A 26121-nucleotide genomic window follows, 5' to 3' on the forward strand; every position below is an offset into this window, starting at 1 on the left:
GCCTCCTGAGCTGCTAGGATTACAAGCACTGCACCTAACTATTATGAATTTTTGGTATTTAAATTGATCAAGAGAGGGGCTGGGGATGTGGCTCAAGCGGTAGTGCGCTGGCCTGGCATGCGTGCGGCCCGGGTTCGATCCTCAGCACCACACACAAACAAAGATGTTGTGTCCGCCGAAAACTAAAAAATAAATATTAAAAAAAAATTCTCTCTCTCTCTCTGTCTGTCTCTCACTCTCTCTTTTAAAAAAATAAAAATAAATTGATCAAGAGAATTGTCCTAGCCAGAGCAATCAGACAGATGAAAGAAACTAAAGGGATACGTATAGGAAAAGAAGAACTCAAATTATCACTATTTGCAGACAATATGATTCTATACCTAGAAGACCCAAAACATTCCACCAGAAGTATCCTAGAACTAATAAATGAATTCAGCAAAGTAGCTGGATATAAAATCAACACCCATAAATCAAAGGCATTTCTGTACATCAGTGACAAATCCTTAGAAAGAGAAACAGTGAAAGACCTCTACAATGAAAACTACAGAATGCTAAAGAAAAAAATTAAAGGAGACCTTAGAACATGGAAAGATCTACCTGGTTCTTGGATAGGCAGAATTAATATTGTCAAAATGATCATACTACCAAAAGCATTGTACAGATTCAATGCAATTCCAATCAAAATCACAATGACATTCCTCATTGAAATAGAAAAAACAATCATGAAATTCATCTGAAAATATAAGAGACCCAGAATAGCTAAAGCAATCCTTAGCAAGAAGAGTGAAGCAGGTGGCATCACTATTCCAGACCTTAAACTATACTACAGAGCAATAGTAACAAAAATAGCATGGTATTGTCAACCTGGTCCATTCATAATCAATTTTCCTATCTGCTTTTATGGTCTAGAAATTTGATTATTAAAGGCTGAAAAATAATGATACTCTGTTTCTTCCATTTTTTAATTCATTTTTTAGCTAGAATTCTTTCAGGGCTATTTGGTTATCCTAAGATATGGTTGTCACAGGAAAGTTTGATACAAGAAAGACAGAAAAAAATGCTGGCTTCTTTCCCTTTACTTAGTACTTCTCAGACTAATGAATAGGTGCCCTGCTATCTTCCAAAAGTGAATGAATTTTTCTCCAAAATTTACAAATCTTTGTATTAAAATTATTTATCTTAGAATTTATTTTGCAGTATTGGGGGTTGAACCCAGGGGTCTCACATGTGTTAGGTGAGCACTCACTACTATAAATCCTTATTTTTAAGAAAATGTTTTATTATGCTGGGTGTGGTGGTACACACCTGCAATCCCAATGACTTGGGAGGCTGAGGCAGGAGGATTACAAGTTCAAGGCCAGCCTCAACAATTTATCAAGACACTGTCTCAAAAATAAAAAGGGATGGAGATGTAGCTCAGTGGTAGAGTACCCCTGGGTTCAATCTCCCATACTGTAAAAAAAAAAAACAAAAAACAAAAAAAACAAACCTGTTTATTCTGAAAAATATAATATTTGGGCTGCTATTATAAATGGTGTAAACATAAATTCTTAATTTGAGATAGTCCTGAAGTTTTCCCTCTGAACCCTTCACTGGTGACAAAAATATCAAGGAGATCTGTTAGAAATGAGAAATTATAGGGGCTGGAGTTGTGGCTCAGTGGTAGAGCACTTGCCTAGCATGTGTGAGGCACAGGGTTCGATTCTCAGCAACATATAAAAAATAAATAAATAAAAGGCCACTAACAACTAATAAAATATTTTTAAAAAGAAATGAGAAATTATAAGTCAGTGATTCTCAAACTATCTGTATTAAAGGGTCTACTTTAAATATTTTTTAATACTTCTAATACATTGAGGATTAATTAATAAAAATTAATTACTGATTCATAATTCCATATAGCTTTGTGTTTACTAACACCAAGGAAGATGACTAGATGAACTGTCTTACCAGTACCTTAACCAAGATAATTGGCCCTAGTTTTAGTTGACTATTGTTGCCTAAGAAGCCATCCAAAATTTAGTGACTTAAATAACGCATGATTGCATTATTATCCCTGAGTTTTATAGGTTGGCTGGGTAACTCAAGCAGTTCTTGCTTGAGTCCTTTGTACAGTTGCAGTCAGATGACATCTAGGGTCAGAGTCATCTACAACTTGGGCTGGACTGGACATGCAAGAGGCTTTTCTTTTCTTTTTTTGTACTGGGGCTTGAACCCAGAGGCGATACCAATGAACTACTTCCCCAGTCCTTTTTAATTTGTTTAATTTTGAGACAGGGTCTCGCTCAGTTGTTTAGGGCCTCGCTACATTGCTGAAGCTGGCCTCTAACTTGCAATCTTTTGCCTCAGCTTCCTGAGTCATTGGTATTATAGGTATGTGCCACCATTCCTGGCCCATGAAGGATTCCTTACTCACATGTCTGGCACTTCATCTGGGTTAGCAGGAACATCTGGGAGCTGACCAGGTATTTCTCTTAATACATGCAGTCTCTCCATGGGATGAGCTTGGGCTCCTCACAGCATGATGACCTCAGAATAGTAGGACTTCTCACATGGCAGCTCATTTCCCCAAAGTGCATGTTTCAAAAAGCTATGTTAGAAACGGTATGATTTTTTTTTTCTTTTGGTGGTACTGGGAACTGACCCAGGGTCTTGCACATGCTAGGCAAGTGTTCTCCACTAAACTGCATAGCCAGCCTTTTTAAGTTTTATTTTGAGAAAAGATCTTGCTAAGTTGTCGAAACTGACCTCAAACTCATAATCCTCCTGCATCAGCCTCCTGAGTAGCTGAAATTATGGCCTGTGCCACTGTGATGGCTCAGCTCAGACATTTCTTACCCCAGAGAGCTATGTAGATTCCCAGTTTTTGGCACCTGGCTTCTCTGTGCATGGATATGGGCTGTATTCATCTTTTCCAGAATAAAAAGGAATGTTCTATTAGCATCCTGCTACCCTGGGCAAGGCCATAGCTACATACAATTCTACATCATAGCTCTGTTTTTGCTTCCCTTAAATTGTTTCTCCAAAGGCTGGAGATGTAGCTCACTGGGAGAGTACATGCTTAGCAGGAGGATTTAATCCCTAGCATCAAAAATCTCCAGATACTTCATGAATTTCCTCTATAATCAAAAAACAATGTTTGTGGGATTACTAGGAAAGTGAAATCACATAGGTGGCTAGTATTAGACTTTAATCTATCTTATTACTTACAATATATTTTGTTTAGTGTGCTCATGAGAATTCCACTAATGAACCCTTACCAGCGCAGATCTTGTTGCAACACCTAGCCAATAAATGGACACATTCCTTAAAGGAGATTAAAGCTAAGATTCTTTTCGTGGTTTAGCTTTCAATCTTTTTTTTTTTTTTTTTGATACTGGGGATTAAACCAATGAGCACTTTAGCCCTAAGCTACTTTTTTTTGAGACAGGGCCTCACTAAATTGCTGAGGCTGACCTTGAACTTTCAATCCTCCTGCTTCAACCTCCAGAGTGCTAGAATTACAAGCATGTGCCTAGTTTAGCTTTCAAATTTGAAACAATAGTAACTAATAAAGTTCTGTTTACTATTTTTTGCAAATACTATATTAATAATAACTTGATACAATTTGGGGGGTACTGAGGATTTAATCAAGGGTTGCTTTACCACTGAGCCACATCTCCAGCCCTTTTTATTTTATTTTATTTTTTTGAGACAGGTCTCACTAAGTTGCTTAGGGGCTTGTTGCTTAAGGCTGCCTTGAATTTGCAATCCTCCAGCCTCAGTCTCCAGTCACTGGAATTACAGGAAGGCTCCACTGCACCTGGCTCACACAAGATACTGAATAAGCACATGTGAATCAAGGAGGTAGATGTCACAGGGAAACCCATTTTAGCAAGAAACAGAAGCATAAGTATAAGGGATTCAGAACAGAGTCCAGGGCCTAGTGTAACTAGTGTGGATGCCAAAAACCACGGAGTGGAGCCCAGAAGAGGCAGGAGTATTGTCATCATAAGACCAGGTCCACAACTTTTTAAGGCGTTGTTCTTAACTTCCAAGCCTGGTTCTCTGGACCCTCTAGAGATTCCATCAGCTACCGAATACCATTATAATAAATTTTATTTTCTACTTATGCCCCAAATTGGTTTTTGGTGCTTGTTACTAAGAGCCCTGTGCTACTATTGCAGCTGATTCCTACCCCAGCCTTTAGATTTTCTATTTTGAGACAGGGTCTTGCTAAGTTGCTTAGGGCTCACTAAGTTGCTGAGGCAGGCCTCAAACTTGCAATCGTCCTGTGATAGTAGGAGCAAATGTGACTCCATTTTGTTTTATGACTTCATCCTGTAAAACAACCATGCCAAGTAGAAGAGTCATGACTGGAGCAAGATGTTCTTTTCCTTTTGCTATAGAAACCTTTAAGAACACGGAACTACCTACTGGGGCATTGTTTCTGTAACTAGGGTAACGGGGCTCTGTTTCTGTAACTGGGGTGACTGGGCTAACTGTAATTGGTTAGGCTTCCCTCCGCTTGACTGCACTGTCCCGCTTCTGTAACCTGGTTTGCTTGCATTGGCTAGACCCCCCCCCCCCCAATATCCCTTTTGCGGTTTTCAGGCTTATAAGGAGAGCCCTTGCAATTGTTTGGGGCTGATCAGGGGAATAGCTTTATGTTCTGGTCAGCCGCCACCGGAGTGCTTCAATAAAGGCTTGATTCGATTATATGTGAGTGGTCTGGAAGTCAGTTCATGAAACCCTGGGACAAAGCTTTAACTATAACAGTCCTATCTCAGCCTCCCAAGCTACTGGGATTACAAGCATACACTATGGTGCCTAGCTCTAATCATTACATTTAATTCAATTTAAGTGCTTACTCCTCTGTGGGAGGGCATCCCCCACGTGATTTGAGTTACCTCTCTGGCTGGGTGAGAGGTCCTTAGACACAGCTGTGTTAGAGCTTTCCCCACTCTTTTCCAGGTCTGAGGGCTTGTCTGTGCAGGGGCGTGCCTGGCCACTGCCCTGAAGACCCAGTCATTGCCCCTGACCTTAGGATGCTGCACCCCCTAACATTCATTAGATGGAATTTTCCCTGGAAGTTTTTGTTCCCCAATAAAAGCCCACTCCCTGGCGTGTTCTCTCTCTCTCTTCTCTAAATCTTGCCACCGCATTAGGTGGCTGGAGGCAGGAGCTAGGAGAAGCTGTCTTGGAGCTGGTATTAAAGGTAATGAGAGTCTTGTCTCTTTAATTTAAAACTCCCTAATTACTTATGAACCGAACCTTCTTTCATGAAGCCAGCACTGGTTGCATGACAGACTCCTCTGTTATCACTCACCTAAAAAGTTCTTGATCTCTTATTCATCATTGGATCCTCAGTGCCTTGTAAGCACCTAAAAAGAAACTAGTTGAGTGAATGAAACTCTCTGAGCTCTCATTTTTTCATCTATAATTTGGGAGTCATAGTTTTTGTCTTAAGACTATGAATGTTCTAACAGGAAAAAAAAGACATCTTCCATCTCAACCATCTTATCTTATAGACAAGAAACTGAGACCCCAAGAAGGTAGATGGTTTTCCAAAGTTTGGTGAATGAGTCAGGAATTGTTTTTAATTCCAGGTCAGCACAGGTCAGCACACTTTCAACACACCATGATGCCTATGAAATATTGCTATGGAATGTTTGTGCCCCTTCCCAAATTAATATATTGAAGTCCTAACTCCCAACATGATGGTTTTATAAGGTAGGTCCTTGGTAGGTAATTGAGTTTAGATGAGCTCATGGGGGTGCAGCCCCTATGCTAGGGGAATTAGTGCCCCTATAAAGAGGAAAAGACACCAGAACTTCCTCTCTTCATCATGGTAAGGGGAAGGAAGCCATCTGCAAGGCAAGAGGGCTCTCCTGAGAATCAGATCATGCTAGTGCCCTAATATCAGACTTCCAGCCTCTAGAAGAATGAGAAATAAATGTCTGTTTGAGCCATGCAGTATCTAGTATTTTGTTATAGCAGCCAGACCAAGACAATTTTATGATTTTTTAAAATTTTAAACTTAAGAAATATGCATTTATTGGTAGGTAGAGCAGAAATCAGGTGCACAGAGCAGAAATCAAGTGCAGGCAATATAAAGAATGTTGCATGTAAAGTGTCAGGGATGGCAACCAGTGTGGTGGCACTTGTATTAGGTGTCTGTGCTCAGGCATGAGTCAAAGAGTGAGAATTACTAATACATACATTATTTTGTTTAGTCATCTCAGTAACTCTATAAAGTAGAAATTAATATTTTATAGGTTTAAGAAAGAAAAAAATAGGCTCAGTGAAATAATTAAATTATCCTGGGTATTGGCAACAATCAAAGCCAATGTGAGCTAGCTCATGTTATTTCCCTATACTAAGGTGTATCATTAATCTACTATTCTTTTTTTTTTTTTTTTTAAAGAGAGAGTGAGAGAGGGAGGGAGAGAGAGAGAATTTTAACATTATTTTTTAGTTATCGGGGGACACAACATCTTTGTTTGTATGCGGTGCTGAGGATCGTACTCGGGCCGCATGCATGCCAGGCGAGCGTGCTACCGCTTGAGCCACATCCCCAGCCCATTAATCTACTATTCTAACTATGGTTGACAATTGAATATTTCGGAAATAGTAGACACGATTTTGAATGTACACAAAGAAATGACAAGTGCCTGAGATAATAGATATGCCAATTAACCTGAGCTGATCACTACATTTTATGTATATGTATTGAACCTAGAGTTGTTTTTGACTCCCAGGTCTGCATACTTTCTTATACACCATGATGCCAGTCATGGCCTGGTGGTGCTGACCTGTAATCCCAGCTACTCAGGAGGCTGAGGCAGGATTCCCAAGTTCCAGGCCAGCCTCAGGAACTATTTGACAATTCTGTGATATTTTTTCATAGTCTATTCCTGCCCTTACCTTCTTTAATTTGCCTGTTGAAATCTCGCCACCTTTGTCACTTCTGAAAGGGAGGAGTTCATAATGACAGATTGTTAAATCTTATAACACTTTCATATGCCTTTAAATATTCTCTGACCTTTGTCGGTTGCCATAAATTAGCCTTAGGAGTACCTACTTCAGTTTCCTGTCTGCACATTAGGTAATCGGTGTGAATTTCCCATACATCTCTAAGTGCAAAGCCTTAAGGAACCACAAATAAGCTTTTTGACATTATTGAATCCTACTTCCTATTTTTGACCTTTTTACTTATGTTCAAGAACCACTTCTCATTTAAGTCATTTAGCTATTAAAAAGAGTGACAGAGAGATTTAAAGTCAAGTGTGAGCGTCCTCGCTGTTGAATGTTCGTAGGATTTTTTTTTTTTTTCTTCTCCCTTTTGACAGTCTTCGAGGGCAACCTAACTCCTGCGGATGTAGGCTTCCTTCACTACCTAGGGCAGTCTCCTCTTCTGCACGCTTCCCGTTCACAACAAACCGCTAGTTTACGGAGACCCGCGCGGCACCGGTCAAGGTCACCGAGGCAGGTGCCCGCCCCCGACCTGAAGCAACGCGGCCAGCCCGTTTCTTCCTCGCAAGTAGGCTCACGCGCGCTCTCCCCATTCTAGGGGCTGCACCGGCTGCCAGCGACCGAGCCGGGAGACCCCGGTCCGCCCGCCCTCGGGCTGGGCTGGGAACCGCGCCTCTGGAAGGTTCCTGAGTGGCTGGCGGTGGGGGCGGCTCGGGGAGGCCGGGGCGGAGCCGGCGGCATCCGGCGGACCTGGCTACGCCTCCCAGAGCCACTCTGCCGCGCCCGTTGGCGGAAGCCGCGCTCCCCGCGCAGGAGACGCTCTAGTTCAGGGCGCCCGCGGAGCGGCACCCGCTTTCACCCGCTCGCGGACTGGCTTTCCTCCCGCCGCAGGAGCGGCGCACCGCGCTCCCCGGGCCATGCAGCGCTTAGCTATGGACCTGCGGATGCTCTCCCGAGAGCTCTCCCTCTACTTGGAGCACCAAATCCGGGTTGGATTTTTCGGTTCGGGGGTGGGTTTATCCCTGATCCTGGGCTTCAGCGTCGCGTACGCCTGCTACTACCTGAGCAGCATTGCCAAGGTGAGCCGGGGGGCGGCGCGGGCGCCTGGCGCAGGGCCGCTAGGACAGCGGAGGGTGGACAGCCCCGGGGACGAGCGAGCGTGCTGCTCCCGAGTGGTTGCCCTTGCCCCGGCTTCTGATGGAGCCCTTTGGGCGCGCGCGGGAAAGCTGTCCAGCCCCTGACCGCCTGCCTGAAGCTGGGGACCGAGGAGGGGGTGGGTCCTCGGACATTAGCCCCGACCCTGCTGACCTCGAAGCGCTGGCGCTACCCAATGCTGCTCCGCATGTTGTAGCACTTTGGAGAATGACTCCCTTACCTTAACTCTTGACCTTCCCCCAGTGATTTGGTAAATCACTCTTGTGACTGTGGATTCTTTGCATCAGTCTTCCAGGAAATGTAGTCGGAGGGGTTGCGCGTGCGAGGGACACAAGGCTTTCTGGTTTCTTGTTTGGGGTTGGCAGAAACTTTGGTGTGTGCCGGATCCCTTCATTAATATTGTCTTTCTCTTTAGAAACCCCAGTTAGTGACGGGAGGGGAGAGTTTCAACCGCTTCCTGCAGAACCATTGTCCGGTGGTGACAGAAACGTATTACCCTACGGTCTGGTGCTGGGAGAGTCGAGGACAGACACTGCTGAGACCTTTCATCACTTCCAAGCCGCCGGTGCAGTACAGGAAGTAAGTAAATGTCCGTTTTCAGTCATTTTTCCCAAAATCATTTTTTTTTGCTTGTTGTTTGTTTCTGTTTTGCATACTCTTAGTTCTCCAATTCTTAGTAGAATCTCAGGTTTACTAAGTATATAAAACAGAAAGAAGGAAAATAGAAGGGATATCTTATATCCTACTTCCAGCTGCGGGAAATTATTGTTTTATTGCTCCCCCAACTCCCCCCCACTCCCCCCACCCCCCCCACCCCAATGCTGTGCCCTAAGGCAAATAGCTTATTTCTGAATGAGAGAAGTATTTGGGGGTTAGTGTTTTCCAGTTTGTCATGCCTCTGTCCCTGAAGACTTAGACCCTTTGATGATATATGCACCAACTCATTGATGTGTAACATACTGATGTGGAGTGAGAAAGATGCCAATTATTTCAGGTTTGTGTGCTGGACTCCTTTAGTGTAAAAGGTCTGCATGTTGACAAGCAAAATGGGTTCTTGGTGATAATATCCCCGAGGTGTTAAAGATATGATCCAGAAAATATCATTAACCTGGGGTTGAAATAGTGCCTACTATTAATTTCCCTGAGTCATTTAGTCTGGGGTCCCTTTTGTTGCTTGAAATTTTCACTATTTGGGAAAATTCTATTAAGTTCATTGTTACTACGTGAGAAGTACTTTAAATTATTTAAGAAGCAAATTTGTAGTATACTCTGCTCTGTGGGGAGATTTATTGAGTCAAAAGAGCTAGAGCAGTGATCAGATGAGCATTTTTCTTATTTAGAATTCCCTGTTGAGTTATCTGAGTGACCTCAATCAAATAGGGGTTAAATGCTAGATATTTTAGAGTAATGAGGAAATGATTAAGATAAATATTTGAAGTGCTTTCAAGTTCATTTTTATAGACAAAATTTTTCTTGGGCTGCTGGAAGTACATTATGGTATTAATCTTTATAACATCTTTGTAATGAAAGGAAATCATATATAGGTGTGTGTGCATGTGACTGCTGGAAAAAAAAAAGTCATTTTGTGATGACCAAATAACGGTGTACATTTATAGCATTAAGACACTAAAATTAAAAAAGAACTGGAAACACTTGGTGAGTAGTGTCTTTTGAATTGCTCCTTTCAGTGAACTTATTAAAACTGCTGATGGAGGACAGATTTCACTGGACTGGTTTGATAATGATAACAGTGTGTGTTATACGGATGGCAGTACCAGACCTACTATCTTATTGTTACCTGGCCTCACTGGAACAAGCAAGGAATCCTATATCCTTCATATGATCCATCTCAGTGAAGAATTGGGATACAGGTACCAGTAAAAGACCTTTTTCCACTTTTCACTGAATTCATCCTAAATGAGCTACAAATATATCTGCATGTGTGTTTCAGAAATATGTATTGTTTTTTGCATGGATTAAGCAATCCTTTAAGTTACAATTATTATTTTTTGCTTCCTTTTATCCCCTTTTTTGGGAAAATATATAGCTGAATCATCTCCTAAAAAATGGGACTTGGCATAGTAGGCGCTCAGCACACTTAGGTTGAATGAAGGAATGAAATTAGAATCACCTGAGAATTAAGAGAACCCCCTCCCCCCGTGGGGGTTGTGGCTCAGTGGTAGAACACCTACTCAGCATGCATGAGGCACTGGGTTCGATCCCCAGCACCACATAAAAATAAAACAAATAAAATAAAGGTATTGTGTCCATCTATAATTAAAAAAATATTAAAAGAGAGAGAGAGAGAGAGAGAGAGAGAGAGAACACCCTTCCTCTCCCCAAGATCTGAGAAACAGTAGAACCAAATGGAGGGAGTGTTATGGACAACAATAGTTACAAATTCCAGAGACTACACAGTAGTTCCTGTCACACTCTGTATTTGGACCTTCTATTCACTAATTTTAGTCTCTCTGGCTAAGATCCCAAGTGTAAAAAATATTCAGAATCATCTGTAGGTCATCCTTATTTTTCCATTGGTGATCCATATCTCTTTTGTCCACCTAAATTTGTAGATGAGCATGGCTAATGTCCACTTGACGCCACAGCATTTTTGAGTAACCATTATTCAACTCAGTCACCAGGTACAATTTAATATTTTGCAAGTGACTTAGCATCTTTTAAGTTTCAAGTTCATTGATACCGGGGATTGAATTCAGGGCCTCATACATGCTAAGCAAGCACTCTACCACTCTATACTTCTAGCCCTGAGCTCTAGGATCTTAAAGCAAGGTCATTGTGAAAGATACTGGTTTTTTGGTACCTCAGTCTTTTTAGCTGATGATAATTACTATAATGGAACACTCTTTCATTGGCATTTAAAGTAGAGTTGTATCTCTCGTGGAACTTGGAACATTTGTCTTGTGAATAACTGATGTTATGTTTATGTTAATAAAAACAATTTGATGTGAAGGACGAAGTGCTACAGTGGTGAATTCAATTTTGACAAGTTAACTCTGATCTTTTATAGATAAAGCCTATTTTGTCTATGAAGTGACATTCTGAAACTATGATATGGTGTTCCAGAATTATGGTGTTCCATAAATTTTCTGAGCAGTAGCAGAAATTCATTTTTTCCTTGTTTAAGCACCAACCAGTTAGATATCAGGCTTGCTTACACTTTTTTTTTTTTTTTTGCTAAAACTTAGTCATGCTCAGAAAGTACAGAAGACCTTAAAGCCTTTTTGTACATATTTAAATTGCTGATTCTACAGTTTGCCTGAACTGTCTCCCAAGACTTAGAAACTGCTTTTAAAAACAATGTAGTCCAGCCAGGCATGGTGGCACATGCCTATAATCCCAGCTACCCAGGAGATTGAGACAGGACAATTGTGAGTTGGAGCCCAACCTGAATAATTTAGCAAGACCCTGCCTCAAAATAAAAAATAAAAAGAACTGGGGATGTAGCTCAGTGATAGAGTGCCCTAGGTTCAATCCCCAGTACCACAAAAACAAAGCAGTTTAGTTAAGGGGCTGGGAATATAGCTCAGTGGTGGAATGCATGCTTACCATGAATAGGGCCTGAGGTTGATCCCCAGGACCAAGAAACAAACAAATAATGTAATTGAAACTCAAGGACTAAGTTTCATAACACCTGGTGTTGCTAGTATATATGGTTTTTGTCTATCACTTGTAAAAAGTTGCCAAATTTTATTCCCAGGTCTATCTCTACACTATGCTTCAAAGCAATAGTAAAGTTCTAAATTCCCTCAAGATTAAAATTGTCTCTCTATTGATTCTAAAAAGTTATTGAGGATATATGATAGAGGGCTTTGTGACCAGGTGTGATTGCACACGCCTGTAGTCCTAGTGGCTTGGGAGGCTAAGGATCATCAGCAAGTGATCAGTTCAAAGCCAGTCTCAGCAATTTAGCAAGGCCATAAGCAACTTAGGGAGAACCTGTCTCTAAATAAAACATAAAAAGAGCTAGGGATGTGGCTTAGTGGTTAAGCACCCTGAGTTTAGTCCCTGGTATAATAATAATAATAACAACAACAGGGCTTTGTGCTAGGTACCATGAAGAAATACAAAGAGTTATGAAATGTTTTTACTTGCCTCCAAGAATACATGATAGGGAAGCCTGGACCAATTAATCATTAGCTGCTTGAAAACGTAACCCATTTGAGTTTAAAGGGTGCTAACAATGAATAAGATTTGGATTTGTAGGGTGCAGAATAGATGAATAAGCCATTGTCAGTAGACTTTTCAATGGCCTCTGAACTTATGCTAATTTATTTTTAACTTCAAAGATCTCTGAATCTAGGTTCAGAGAGGCTGTATCAGTTACCCTTGCTGTATAACAAGTCAACCCAAAATTTAATGGCTTAACACAACAACCATTCTGCTCACAATTCTGTGAGTCAGTAAATTGGGCTGAGTCTAGTTGGGTAGGTCTTCAGGTCTTGACCAGGATGATTTGTGTGTTTATGGTCAACTGGCAGGACAACTTTGTGCTTGGGGCCCTTCAGCTGGGATGACTCTTCTCAACTCTGTGTGGTCTCATTCACCATTGGGCTCACCCTGAGCTTGTTCATTTGGTGGCAGAGGATTCCAAGAGCCAAAAGTAGAAGCTACAAGGCTTCTTTTTTTTTTAAAAAATTTTTTAATATTTATTTTTTAGTTTTCGGCAGACACAACATCTTTGTTTGTATGTGGTGCTGAGGATCGAACCCGGGCCGCACGCATGCCAGACGAGCGCGCTACCGCTTGAGCCACATCCCCAGCCCCAAAGCTACAAGCTACAAGGCTTCTTGAGGCCCAAACTGAGAATTTCCACAGTATTGCTTCTGCCACATTCTACTGGTCAAAGCAAATCAGATATTCAGCTCAGAGAAGGGAAATAGACTCCTGCTCTTGACAAGGAAGAGCCACAAAATAGCTGGGAATAGCAGTACACAACTGTAATTCCTGCAACTCAGGAGGCTGAGGCAGGAGAATCTCAAGTGCAAGGCCAGCCTCAGAAACTTGGTGAGACCCTATCTCACAAATAAAAAGTAAAAAAGGAATGGTAGCGTAGCTCAGAGGTGAAGTGCCCCTAGGTTCAATCCCCAGTAACCCCCACCCCCTTCAAAAAAGAGCTACAAGATATTTTTGCACCGTACCACAAAAAAAAAAAAAATCAAGTAGTTTCAAAGACCACTGAGGTAAAAAATAGATCTGAAAGTTTAACACAAGGCTGATTTGAGTCCTTAGGAGACAAAATGGTACTAAGTCATCAATACTGTATCAGGGGATCTGGCAGGGAACAGGGTGTATAGAAGGCTGTCCAATATGGCAGCATGTATGTGGGCTTTGGAATCAGGCCTGAATTGACATCTTGGAGCTGTCACTTACTGAGTGACCCTGGGCAATATAATTGAACTTCACATCCAGGCAGGGTGAAGTACACTGGTAATCCCAGCAATTTGGGAGGCTGAGGCAGGAGGATTGCAAGATCAAAGCCAGTCTGAGCAATTTAGTAAGATCCTGTCTCAAAGGGCTGGGGATACGGCTCAGTGGTAAAGTGCCCCTGGTTTCAATCCCCTCATACCAAATAAATAAATAGATAGATAGATAAACAAAACTTGGCACATCACAATTTTCTCACCTACTTCAGTTGAAATGTGTAAAGTACATGGTGCAGTGCCTTGCACAAAGGAAGTCTTTAGAAAGTATTTATATCTTCCTTCTTGTCCTCTATTCCCTGATCCGAGTAGAAAAATGTTTTATAATTTAGAAGAGGAAGTACAAGCCAACCTACCTCTTAGGAAATATAAATGTCTAGTTTGCTTGCAAGAATGCTTGGGTGTTTTTACATCTATTATACAGAGACTTTCATCGACAGTATGACTAATCTCTGTAGTAAGGGATACACTTGGCCTTCTGGCCCCAGTTATTATCTGGTCTAAAATTGAGTGTTTAGAAAGGGTTGTGAATTCCATTAGGTCACCAGGAAATTGTTGGTGCTTCACTGGTGAGAGATGAGTTAGACATTAGAATCTCATTCTCACCATATGGACAAATGAAACAGAAGAGTTTATTGCTGATGCTAAACAATTTCTGAAAACGAATAAAAACAAAATATTTTTCTGTTAAGTTTCACTAATTCAAAATTAATGATTGATGGGATGGAAAGTAGGCTAAAGTTCTTGTAAGATAAGTGTGAACAAAGGTGTTCCAAAGTAAGTCAAAGGTAAATAGAATTGGATAGGGAATATTTGGCCTGCTTTTATTGACCATCTTCTGGGAGATTGCAGAACATCTCTCTGGCACATACCCACCCTGAGAGGAGAAAAGTGCTGAACCATTCAAATTCTTCTAAATTTCATCAATCACTTAAGTCATCCACCTCTTAGAGGGTGAGTAACATAAAGAAAGCAGAAGGCCAAGGGAATATTTAGAGAGAAACCCTCCTCATGGAAACCCAGAGAACAGGAGAAAAGATAGTTTGCTCTAATGATTTACACCTGTGCAGCTGAAAAAGTTGTTGAGATCTTATCTATATTTTCTAGATTGCTTTTTAAAAAAATCTGCAAGACAGGCATGGTGATGAACTCCTGTAGTCTTGTTCCTCCTGCTGCTCAGTAGGAGGCAGGAGGATTGCTTGAGCCCAGTAGTTCAAAACCAGCCTCTGTAATGTAAGTGAAAATCTGTCTCAAAACAAGTAAGCAATTCCATGCAGAAACATAGCTTCATAGGTATTATTTTATGTTCCTGGATAATATTCCATTTTCTTAAATCTTTTTCCCATTCTCTGAATTTGTCTTCAATACTAAAACAAAAGCTAGGAGAAAAAAGTAAACAACAACATCTATATCATCTTTTACCTTGACCTTTTTATTCGTATAATATTATATTCCACCCCCAGCTAATATTAAAAGAATGTCTCATCCAGAATTACATAATAATAGGATCACTGAAATCTAGGTCAGTCATTAAGTATTTTGGGACTGTAAAGAACAGTATCAGAACCTATATTCCCAAAGAGCATGTAGTCTAGTTGAAGTGACAGAGTCCAGAAGTAGGGAAGCATGCATTAGAAAGGACCCGGATTGGCTGCATGTGACAGAAAACAAAATAACAATGTTTAAAAGAGACACAGATTTATTTCTTTCTCATGAAAAAAAATCCAAGAAGGTGGACCACAGCTTTCCTGGTGTTCTACCCTGCCAGGAATCCAGGCTCTTATCATGTTGCTTCGACTCTAGTTATAGTGCATTCCAGGACCCAAGAAAGCAATTAAAATGATACCCCCAAAGTGCCATCTTTCTTTAAAGATGCATATCCAAGGGGCTGATGGGGAGGTGTAGCTGAGTGATAGATGTTTGCCTAGCATATGTGAGGTCCTGGGTTTGATTCCTAGCACTGCAAAAGAAAAATCCAGCAATTGTGCACACCACTTTTGCTTGTTTCTCATTGGTCTGCGCTTAACTGCAAGGGAAGCTTAAAAATTAAATTTTATTTTGGACGTCTGTTATTGAGGAAGAAGGGGAAGATGATTAGCAGCCTCTACCACTGAGCAGTCAGAGAGTTGAATGTAGGATTCTGAAATATCAGAACCAAGAGGGACATTTTGTGGAGAGATAGAGTAGGTCAGCAGAGTCAGATATAGCTGGAAGGGCAAGGAGAACATTTGATGAGTCTGGCAGAGGAAGAGTTGTTAGAAGAGGGAAAAGGATCATTCTGGGGTTTTCAACATTGTAAACATTGCAGACTTGTGTTTCAAGAAATTTCTTATTCTCATGCCACTTGATTTTGGGGGGAGTGTTGTTTGTTTTGCTACTTAGAAAAAGCACTGATTTTATATGATTTGGCAGGATCAAAGTCTTTTATTTTTCACTGCAGATCACACTTACTGGTAGCAAGGATGCCATTGTCCATCCTTTATATTTTTGAGATTTTAAAGTGGGACATGATTTTAAAAGTGGTTCAAATGTGAAAATTTGACTGCTTTTTTTTTTTTTGGCCAGTGCTGGGGATCAAACCCAGAGTCTCAGGCATGCTAGGCAAGTATTCAACCACTGAGCTGCAACTCCAGCCTGGCTGCTTTTAAATCTTTTAAATGTTCATTTGTTTTCAAGTTTGGGGTTTGGGCCTGAGAAATTTTTTATTTAGGAGAAGCAACAGCCATAAATATATGACTTTCTATGATGTTTAGCTCTTCTTGCAGCATTAGAGGTGCCTTAGGGGTCATCTGTAGACTTTGAAGGAGGCAAAATGAAGGGGGTTAAACAAAGAAAAATGAGGCAGTGAAAAAAGTGTGAGTTCCATTCCCAGTGGCTGGGGAGGCTGAGGCAGGAGGATTTTGAGTTCAAAGCCAGCCTCAGCAATCTAGCGAGGCCCTAAGCAACTCAGCGAGACCCTTTCTCTAAAAAGAATATTTAAAAAGGGCTGGGAATGTGGCTCAGTGTTTAAGTCCCCCTGGGTTCAACCCTCAGTACCAAAAAAAAAAAAAAAAATGGGTCCCCACTGCCTCCTTCCAATCTGACAGCAGTATCCTAAATAAGAAATGATTGTGAATTAACACCAGAGGATATTTTTTAGCTCAGTAATTCATTTTTGTTGTTAAAACAATTTGGTTTTTTAAAGTTTGGAATAAGGTTGTCAATTGATTATTCACAAGACTAGCTATGTTAGTTAATGCATATTAAAAAACACCAAAGAGTTTAGCCTATTTAATAATATTCTGGGGAAAGTTATGATGGATTCTGACAAGTGGTGCCATTCTCTAGAGAACTCATTAGATATTCTACTACAAAACGATACCTCATTGAACACACTTTCAGGGACAAAGCTCTTTTTATCAGTGTTGGTATGCCCATAAGGGTACTCTGTGTTCAGAACTCCCATCTTTCATGGAAAAAGACTTGAATGTTACTAGCTCAGATTGCATGGGGTAGCACAGTGAGGTGGTTAAGAGGATTCTTCAGTCAGATCTGCCTGGGCTCTGCTCTGAATTTAGCACATGAAATTGTATCCATTTTTTCATTTGTTTTTGAATATAATAAAATTGCCATTGTCTGCTTAGGGCATTAATCAAATGCATTTCTTGGTGTTGAAGTGTTCTTAAATCATATTTTTGTTAAATGTTTTAAGTAATTTATTCTAATATCTAATCTTCCCGTCAAATAACTTGTATGTCCAGGGACAGATTTTATTAAAAATATTATTTTTAGTTATAGTTGAACACAATGCCTTTATTTATTTATTTTTATGTGGTTCTGAGGATTTGAACTCAGGGCCTTACAATTGCCAGGCGAGTGCTCTACTGCTGAGCCACAACCCCAGCCCCACAAACAGATTATTTAACCACTCTGCACCCCACTTTTCTCCTTTGTAACAATATCTTACACCTCCTAGTATTGTGAGGATTGCTTGTAATGTATATAAAGGATATTAACTGGCACCTGGCCCATAACGAACAATTAAAAAGTGTTGGCTATGAAATCTAAGAGTGAATCAGGGCCATTGTTTAACTTATGGAAGAGCCTCACTATTCTGTTCTAGTCTCTGTTCTAGTCTCAGAGAGAAATGAGGTGCTTACTGTGTAGGCCCTATTTACCAGGAAGAAAGCATTCCAAGAAGGTGCAGAGACAATAACGTCAGTGTGCCTGGCCAGGCAATGGGTGGTCCAGGAAGCAGGAAGGAAATGCCTTACTAACAGTGGCTGCTGGAATCTACATCATCCTGTGATACTTGTCTCTGGTAATAAAGTTTCCAGCAGTGACTTGTGACTTATGTTAGTAATGAACACTAGGAACATGAAACATAGAGCTAATTCAACTTGGTATTTAGTTGACAGAATCTATGAAAAATATCAGAGACATGGAGTAGAATGCAAATGAGTAAGATAGAATTTGAGACCCTCAGAAAGAAGCTCCATAACTTTGAGTGTCAGAGATGACAAGGGAATAGGAGGGTAAGATTCCAATAAAATAATATAAAAGAGCACTGAAATAATTTTTTTTTTTTTTTTTTTTTACCAGGGGACTCAACCACATCCCCAGCCCCTCTTTTATATTTTGATTAGAGACAGAGTCTTGCTGAGTTGCTGAGGATGGCTTTGAACTCCTTCCTCAGCCTCCTAAACTGCTGGGATTACAGGTGTATGCCACCATGCTAGGCTGGAAAAGATTTCCTGATGCTAGGAAAATGCCCTATCACTGAGCTTACAACCCCAGCCTCTTAAAGAGAATTCTTTTTTTTGGTACCAGGGACACTTAACTACTGAGCCACGTCCCTAGCCCTTTTTGACATTTCATTTAGAGACAGTCTCACTAAGTTCTTTAGCACCTGGCTTTTACTGAGGCTGGCTTTGAATTTGAGATCCTGCCTCTACCTCCCAAGCTGCTGGGATTACAGGTATATGCTACCTTACCTGGTTTAAAGAGAATTCTTTTATTTTGGTGGGGGTACAGGGGATTGAACTCTGGAGCACTCAACTACTGAGCCACATCCTCAGCCCTTATTTGTATTTTATTTGAGTTACTTAGCGCTTCATGGTTGCTAAGGCAGGCTTTGAACTTGTGATTCTCCTGCTTCAGCCTCCCAAGCCTCTGGGATTATAAGTGTGCGCCATCACACCTGGTTTAAAGAGAATTCTTGATGCTAGTTGTATATAAGTTTTTCACCTTCCTGACATTAAGGATAATTTTGACTCTTTTTTCCCCCTCTGGCCACTGGTTTTGAAATATGCCTAAAAAATAATCTGCATTCATTAATTTTTTTTTGTGAACAAAAAATTTATTTGCTCATTTCATTAAACATTAACGTGCTGACTTGCTGTTCTGGTTTTTAAATTCATAGTGTCACTTAGAACTTTTGATCAGCAAAAGATAACCAGAATTGCTACTTTGGTTTGCTACAATTAAATTTAGCTTTGGAGCGGGGGAATTGAATAATAGATACGAAGATATAGTTAGATAGGAGAAATAAGTTCTAATATTCTATAGCACATTAGGGTGAATATTGTCCACAATTCATTGTGTATTTTATTTTTTTAATAATTTTTAATTGTAGATGAACACAGTATCTTTATTTATTTATTTTTAAGTGGTGCTGAGGATTGAACCCATTGCCTCACGCATGCGAGGCAAGTGCTCTGCCACTGAGCTACAACCCCAGCCCTCATTGTGTATTTTATAAAGAACTAGAAGAAAAGAGTTCAGGGATTCCTAACACAAAGAAATGATAAATGTTTAAGGAGATAGAAATTCTGATTACCCTAATTGATGATTACATATTGTATACATGCATCAAATTATCACACTATACCACCTAATATGTATAATTTTCATGTCGTTTGTGGAGGGGGTACTAGGAACTGAACCCAGGGGCACTTAACCAGTGAGCCACATCCCCAAATCCCCTACTTACTTTTTTATTAATTTGAAAATATTTTTAGTTGTGAATGGACCTTTATTTTATTTGTTTATATGTGGTGCTGGGAATCGAACCCAGTACCTCACATCTGCTAGGCAAGCACTCTACCACTAAGCCACAACCCCAGCCCTGTTTTTCTAAATTTTGAGACAGGATCTCACTAAGTTGCTTAAGGCCTTGCTAGATTGCTGAGGCTAGCCCAGAACTTGTGATCCTCCTGCCTTAGCCTCCTGAGTTTCTGGTATTACTGGTGTGTGCCACTATGCTGGGCTTGTGTTTGATTTCTAAAGCTTTATACTCTAGAAAAACTTACTTGGACTATGGTAATTTATTTTACTACTTTTTTTTCTTGGTTCTGGGGATTGAATTCATGGCTTCATGCATGCTAAGCACATGCTTTACCCCTGAGCTACATCCCTAATCCTTCCTTTTACTACTTTTATGATGTAATAAGTTTGGCAATGTTCAGGAATTATAATAATTTTTTTGTATGTTTGGTGCTGGGGATCGAACCCTCTACCATGGAGCCACATCCCCAGGAATTACAATTTCTTGAATAATTTTTCTGATATTGCTGATTGTAGTGTTCAATAAATATAAATTAGATTAATACTTTGTTATTAGTTATATAGTTTACATTTTAATGATTTTTTTGTTTCACTGATATAAAGCATTAAAACCAATATGATTGTGAATTTTCTATTTCTCCATTTATTTCTGTAAATTTTTGCTTCTTACATATGGAAACTCTGATATGCATTACACACATGATTATGATTCTTGATCTTTTTTTTAATATTTTTTAGTTGTCAATGGACCTGTATTTTATTATTTATATGTGGTGCAGAGAATCAAACCTAGTACCTCATACACACTAGGCAGGCGCTCTACCACTGAGCCACAACCCCAGCCCTGATTCTTAGTCTTAATATGAATTAAGTCTTGTATCATTATTATTTGTCCTTAATCTCTGGTCATGAAGTATATTTTATCTGATATTATTGTAGCCACTCCAGCCTTCTTTTGCTATGATATGTCTTTTTTCATATTGTAACTTTCAAAATATCTCGTTTTATACTTAAAGTGTATGGGTTGTAGACATATATTTTGAACTTTCTTTTTTATTCAGTCTGAAAGTCTCTAGTTTTTAGTTAGAATTTTTAGTCCTTTTACATTTAGTATAGTTATTGATATGGTAGATTTAAAGTATATCATTTTATTATTTGTTTTCTGGAGGGTTTTTGTTTATTAGTTTTTTGTTTGTTTCTCTGTTACCCTCCTTTTAATCTGAGTTCATGTCTTTTTATATCAGATTTGGAATTGGAGTTTTTTTTTTTTTCTTAAATACTTTTCCCCATTCTTCCTGTCCTCTCCTTTAGGAACCACAGTTACAATATCTTTGATATTGTTACATAGATCACCAGGGTTCTTTTTTTTTTTTTTCTTCTTTCAATGGTGAGGATTGAATCCAGTGGCTTCCACATGCTAGACAAACTGATCTAATACTGAGCTGCATCTCCAGCCTTGTTTATTTCATTTTGAGATAGAGTCTTGCTAAGTTGCTGAAGTCCTCACTAAGTTGCTGAGGCTGCCCTTGAACTTGCTATCATTCCCCTCTCAGCCTCCCAAGTCACTGGGATTATAGGTATGTATCACCATACCTGGAAGTTTTCGAATTCTTTACAAACATTTTTTACGCCTTTATGTCCTTGAGCTTTAGTATAATAGCTGCTTTAAATACTCATCTGCTAATTCTAGCATCTGGATCATCTCAGGGTCAGTTATCTTATCTTTTGGAGTATAGGTCATGTTTCCTGTTCCTTCATGGTCTATTAATTTTGAATAGTGTTGTGAACAGTTTGAATTATCCATTGTAGAGACTCTGAATTGTGCAATATTTTTCAAAAGAGGATTGATTTTTCTTAGTTTCTTTCTTTCTTTTTTTTTTTTAATAAGGAAGAAAATATGGCGGGGAGTGGGGTGGGGTTGTGGCTCAGTGGTAGAGTGCTCGCCTAGCACATGTGAGGCGCTGGGTTTGATCCTCAGCACCACATAAAAATAAAATAAAGGTTTAAAAAATCCTCTTTAAAGAAAATAAGTAGATTGTTAAAGAAAGAAAATACGGCTAAATTCAAGCTTCAAACTCTGCCATATCTGTGATAACCAGACATTAAATTTCACCTAGTTTCTGCCTCATATATAAATATTGAAATAGATGTAGATACAGATAAAGATGAAGGATTAATCAGAGATGTGGCCCAGTTTTTTTATCCATAATTTAGGACTCTTCCTCTGTGTTACTTTCTAAGGTATCCCTCATGGTCTAATTATTATAGTTACTCTAAACTTTGTTGTCTAATTCCTCAAACCTGTAAGATTGAACTTTCCCATTGGGGTGTTTTTTTTTTTTTTTTAATCTATCATTGAAAAATACCAACTACTGCCTCTTCTTAGCCAAAACAAAAATAAAAACCTGTAAAAATATGAAATCCCACCCAATGTCAGTTTCTACTTTCTAGTGTTAACTTGTATTTTCTGCCTTTTTTTTTTTTTAACTTCTGTTTTCATTCTCTGTTGTCTTGATATTTTGTTTGGAATATATAGTTATTATTCTATGGAAGGGTTGACCTGATAGGATCTACCCTGACCTTCCTGAAAGCAGAACCTCCTAGTCATGTCCTAACCTTGCATTTAGAAACCTCCTAATCTATTTTTCCATTCTTGTTTTCTATTGTTATTCTGTATATAGCCATATTTCAACAAATATCTATTTTTTTTCATCCTGAGAACATTTTATATATTCTTTATATCTTGTTCACATTGCTCCATTCATAATAGTCCTACTTTCCTTCTACTATAATCTTTACGTTTTTCATTTCTCAGCATGAGAGTTATCTACTTTTTCCATAAAACTTTCCTAATAAACTCAGCCTATCCTGACCTCATGGGTCTTTACACACACACACACACACACACACACACATTTTAGTTGTCAATGGACTTTTAAAAAATTTATTTATATTGAATGCTGAGAATTGAACTCAGTGCCTCACACATACTAGACAAGCACTCTACCACTGAGCCACAACCCCACCCCAGGGCTTTATTATATATTCCACTCATTGGACATTGAATTTAATGCTGCCTTATGATTCCATTTTTTTAAAACATTTATTTTTTAATTGTAGGTGGACACAATAGCTTTATTTTACTTTTATGTTGTGCTGGGGAATGAACCCAGTGCCCCACACATGTTAGGCAAGCACTCAACCACTGAGCCACAATCCCAGCCCCATGATTCCATTTTTATTGTAGTCACTCCACTGAAAATATGGCTTATAGCTTTTCAATCTATCTAGATGGCACTCTCCTTAAGGCTAGGAACCTTATATTGTTATTTTGTTTCTCTGTTACAAGCTGTAACTCCATCTTTTGTTTAGGAAACATTCTTTTTAGTGAAGTTTCCCATGAATGAATGAGTCACTCCAATATTAATATTCACAGGAAGTGCTTAGAACGTGATCTGACATGTAGTTAAAAGTAATGAACTTTATCTGTTTTTATTATAGTTGAAATTAGAGTAGTATGAATAGTTAATCCCTAAATGTTCTTATCACTCCACCCCTTACTGATTATCACTCCACCCCTTACTAATTATTATTATTTTTTTTCTGAATCTTAGAAGTGGGATATATTTAAGATTATCTGATAAAATTCTTTAATCTTACAGATTTGGGAAGGAGACCTGGAGAAGTCCTCTATTCTTGAGAACTTCTCACTGCCTTTTCTTGGTGTCCAAGCCCAGTTTGCTCCTAAGTGTGTGGTAGTAAAGACCATATGTGTTCAAGTAGACTGAACAGATTCAAGGCTCTCTGTTCCATTTGACAGGAACAGTGTTTCTCAACCAGAAGACACTCTTGCCCAGGGAACATCTTGCAACATCTGGAAACTTTTGGGAGTTGGTGGGAGTTGTTCATTTTGATTTGTTTTTCTGTGCTGGGGATCAAACCAAGAACCTCGTGAGTGCTGGGCAAGCATTCTGCCACTAAGCTTCACTACCAGCCTTGGATATATTTTTTGATTGTCATGCTTGGGAGACGTTTTAGCTTCCAGTTGGTAGAGGCTAGAATACTACTGAGCATCATATAGTGCACAGAATAGCCATAAAGAATTATTTGATCTTAAATATCTACAGTGCCAAAGATTGAGTGAAACCCTGTGTAATAAGTAGGTAGCTCTCTGCCTTTGTTTGTTTGTTTGTTTTTTGGTACAAGAGGTCCAGCCTAGGGCCTCACACATGCTTGACAAGCTCTCTACCTTTGAGCTACATCCCCTGCCCTTTTTTTTTTTAAATATTTTTAAGTTGTTGATAGACTTTTCTTCCTTCCTTCCTTCCTCCTTCCTTCCTTCCTTCCTTTCTTTCTCTATTTATTTATTTATTTAAATGATCTCATACTTCATCTCAAAATCCTTGAAAAAGAAGAGCAAAACAACAGCAAAAGAAGTAGAAGGCAAGAAATAATTAAAATCAGAGCTGAAATTAATGAAATCGAAACAAAAGAAACAATTGAAAAAATTGACAAAACTAAAAGTTGGTTCTTTGAAAAAATAAACAAAATCGACAGACCCTTAGCGATGCTAGCGAAGAGAAGAAGAGAGAGAACTCAAATTACTAGCATACGGGATGAAAAAGGCAATATCACAACAGACACTTCAGAAATACAGAAGATAATCAAAAACTATTTTGAATCCTTATACTCCAACAAATTAGAAGATAGTGAAGGCATAGATAAATTTCTTAAGTCATATGATCTGCCCAGATTGAGTCAGGAGGATATAGAAAACCTAAACAGACCAATATCAATTGAGGAAATAGAAGAAACCATAAAAAGACTACCAACTAAGAAAAGCCCAGGTCCGGATGGGTATACAGCAGAATTTTACAAAACCTTTAAAGAAGAACTAATACCAATACTTTTCAAGCTACTTCAGGAAATAGAAAAGGAGGGAGAACTTCCAAATTCATTCTATGAGACCAACATCACCCTGATACCTAAACCAGACAAAGACACTTCAAAGAAAGAAAACTACAGACCAATATCTCTAATGAACCTAGATGCAAAAATCCTCAATAAAATTCTGGCGAATCGGATACAAAAACATATCAAAAAAATTGTACACCATGATCAAGTAGGATTCATCCCTGGGATGCAAGGCTGGTTCAATATACGGAAATCAATAAATGTTATTCACCACATCAATAGACTTAAAAATAAGAACCATATGATCATCTCGATAGATGCGGAAAAAGCATTCGACAAAGTACAGCATCCCTTTATGTTCAAAACTAGAAAAACTAGGGATAACAGGAACATACCTCAATATTGTAAAAGCAATCTATGCTAAGCCTCAGGCTAGCATCATTCTGAATGGAGAAAAACTGAAGGCATTCCCTCTAAAATCTGGAACAAGACAGGGATGCCCTCTCTCTCCACTTCTGTTCAACATAGTTCTCGAAACACTGGCCAAAGCAATTAGACAGACGAAAGAAATTAAAGGCATAAAAATAGGAAAAGAAGAACTTAAATTATCACTATTTGTAGATGATATGATTCTATACCTAGCAGACCCAAAAGGCTCTACAAAGAAACTATTAGAGCTAATAAATGAATTCAGCAAAGTGGCAGGATATAAAATCAACACGCATAAATCAAAGGCATTCCTGTATATCAGCGACAAATCCTCTGAAATGGAAATGAGGACAACCACTCCATTCAAAATATCTTCAAAAAAAATAAAATACTTGGGAATCAACCTAACAAAAGAGGTGAAAGACTTATACAATGAAAACTACAGAACCCTAAAGAGAGAAATAGAAGAAGATCTTAGAAGATGGAAAAATATACCCTGTTCATGGATAGGCAGAACTAACATCATCAAAATGGCGAAATTACCAAAAGTTCTCTATAGGTTTAATGCAATGCCAATCAAAATCCCAATGGCATTTCTTGTAGAAATAGAGAAAGCAATCATGAAATTCATATGGAAAAATAAAAGACCCAGAATAGCAAAAACAGTGCTAAGCAGGAAGTGTGAATCAGGCGGTATAGCGATACCAGACTTCAAACTATACTACAGAGCAATAGTAACAAAAACAGCATGGTACTGGTACCAAAACAGGCGGGTGGACCAATGGTACAGAATAGAGGACACAGAAACCAATCCACAAAACTACAACTATCTTATATTTGATAAAGGGGCTAAAAGCATGCAATGGAGGAAGGATAGCATCTTCAACAAATGGTCCTGGGAAAACTGGAAATCCATATGCAACAAAATGAAACTGAATCCCTTTCTCTCGCCATGCACAAAAGTGAATTCAAAATGGATCAAGGAGCTTGATATCAAATCAGAGACGCGCCGTCTGATAGAAGAAAAAGTTGGCTACGATCTACAGTCGGTGGGGTCGGGCTCCAAATTCCTCAATAGGACACCCATAGCACAAAAGTTAATAACTAGAATCAACAAATGGGACTTACTCAAACTAAAAAGTTTTTTCTCAGCAAAAGAAACAATAAGAGAGGTAAATAGGGA

General features: G+C 39.2%; 2 protein-coding genes across 3 annotated transcripts in view; one reads left to right on the forward strand and one right to left on the reverse strand.

Annotated features, from left to right (window-relative positions):
- Nucleotides 1–8571, reverse strand: part of Mib1 (MIB E3 ubiquitin protein ligase 1) — a 161979-nt gene extending 153408 nt beyond the window's left edge. Inside the window, exon 1 of the mRNA XM_071602863.1 lies at nt 8330–8571. The gene's annotated coding sequence lies outside the window, so the exon portion shown is untranslated. The remainder of the gene's footprint in view (nt 1–8329) is intronic.
- Nucleotides 7722–26121, forward strand: part of Abhd3 (abhydrolase domain containing 3, phospholipase) — a 52640-nt gene continuing 34240 nt past the window's right edge. The window contains exons 1-3 of one of the 2 annotated variants that reach the window (XM_027935693.2): nt 7722–8033; nt 8525–8688; nt 9798–9980. In XM_027935693.2, the coding sequence (XP_027791494.1) occupies nt 7872–8033; nt 8525–8688; nt 9798–9980 (509 nt within the window). In that variant the 5' untranslated portion in view covers nt 7722–7871. The remainder of the gene's footprint in view (nt 8034–8524; nt 8689–9797; nt 9981–26121) is intronic. The other variant, XM_027935692.2, reaches the window with a different exon arrangement.

This window comes from Marmota flaviventris, chromosome 16, assembly GCF_047511675.1.
Source record: "Marmota flaviventris isolate mMarFla1 chromosome 16, mMarFla1.hap1, whole genome shotgun sequence".
Lineage (NCBI taxonomy): Eukaryota > Metazoa > Chordata > Mammalia > Rodentia > Sciuridae > Marmota > Marmota flaviventris.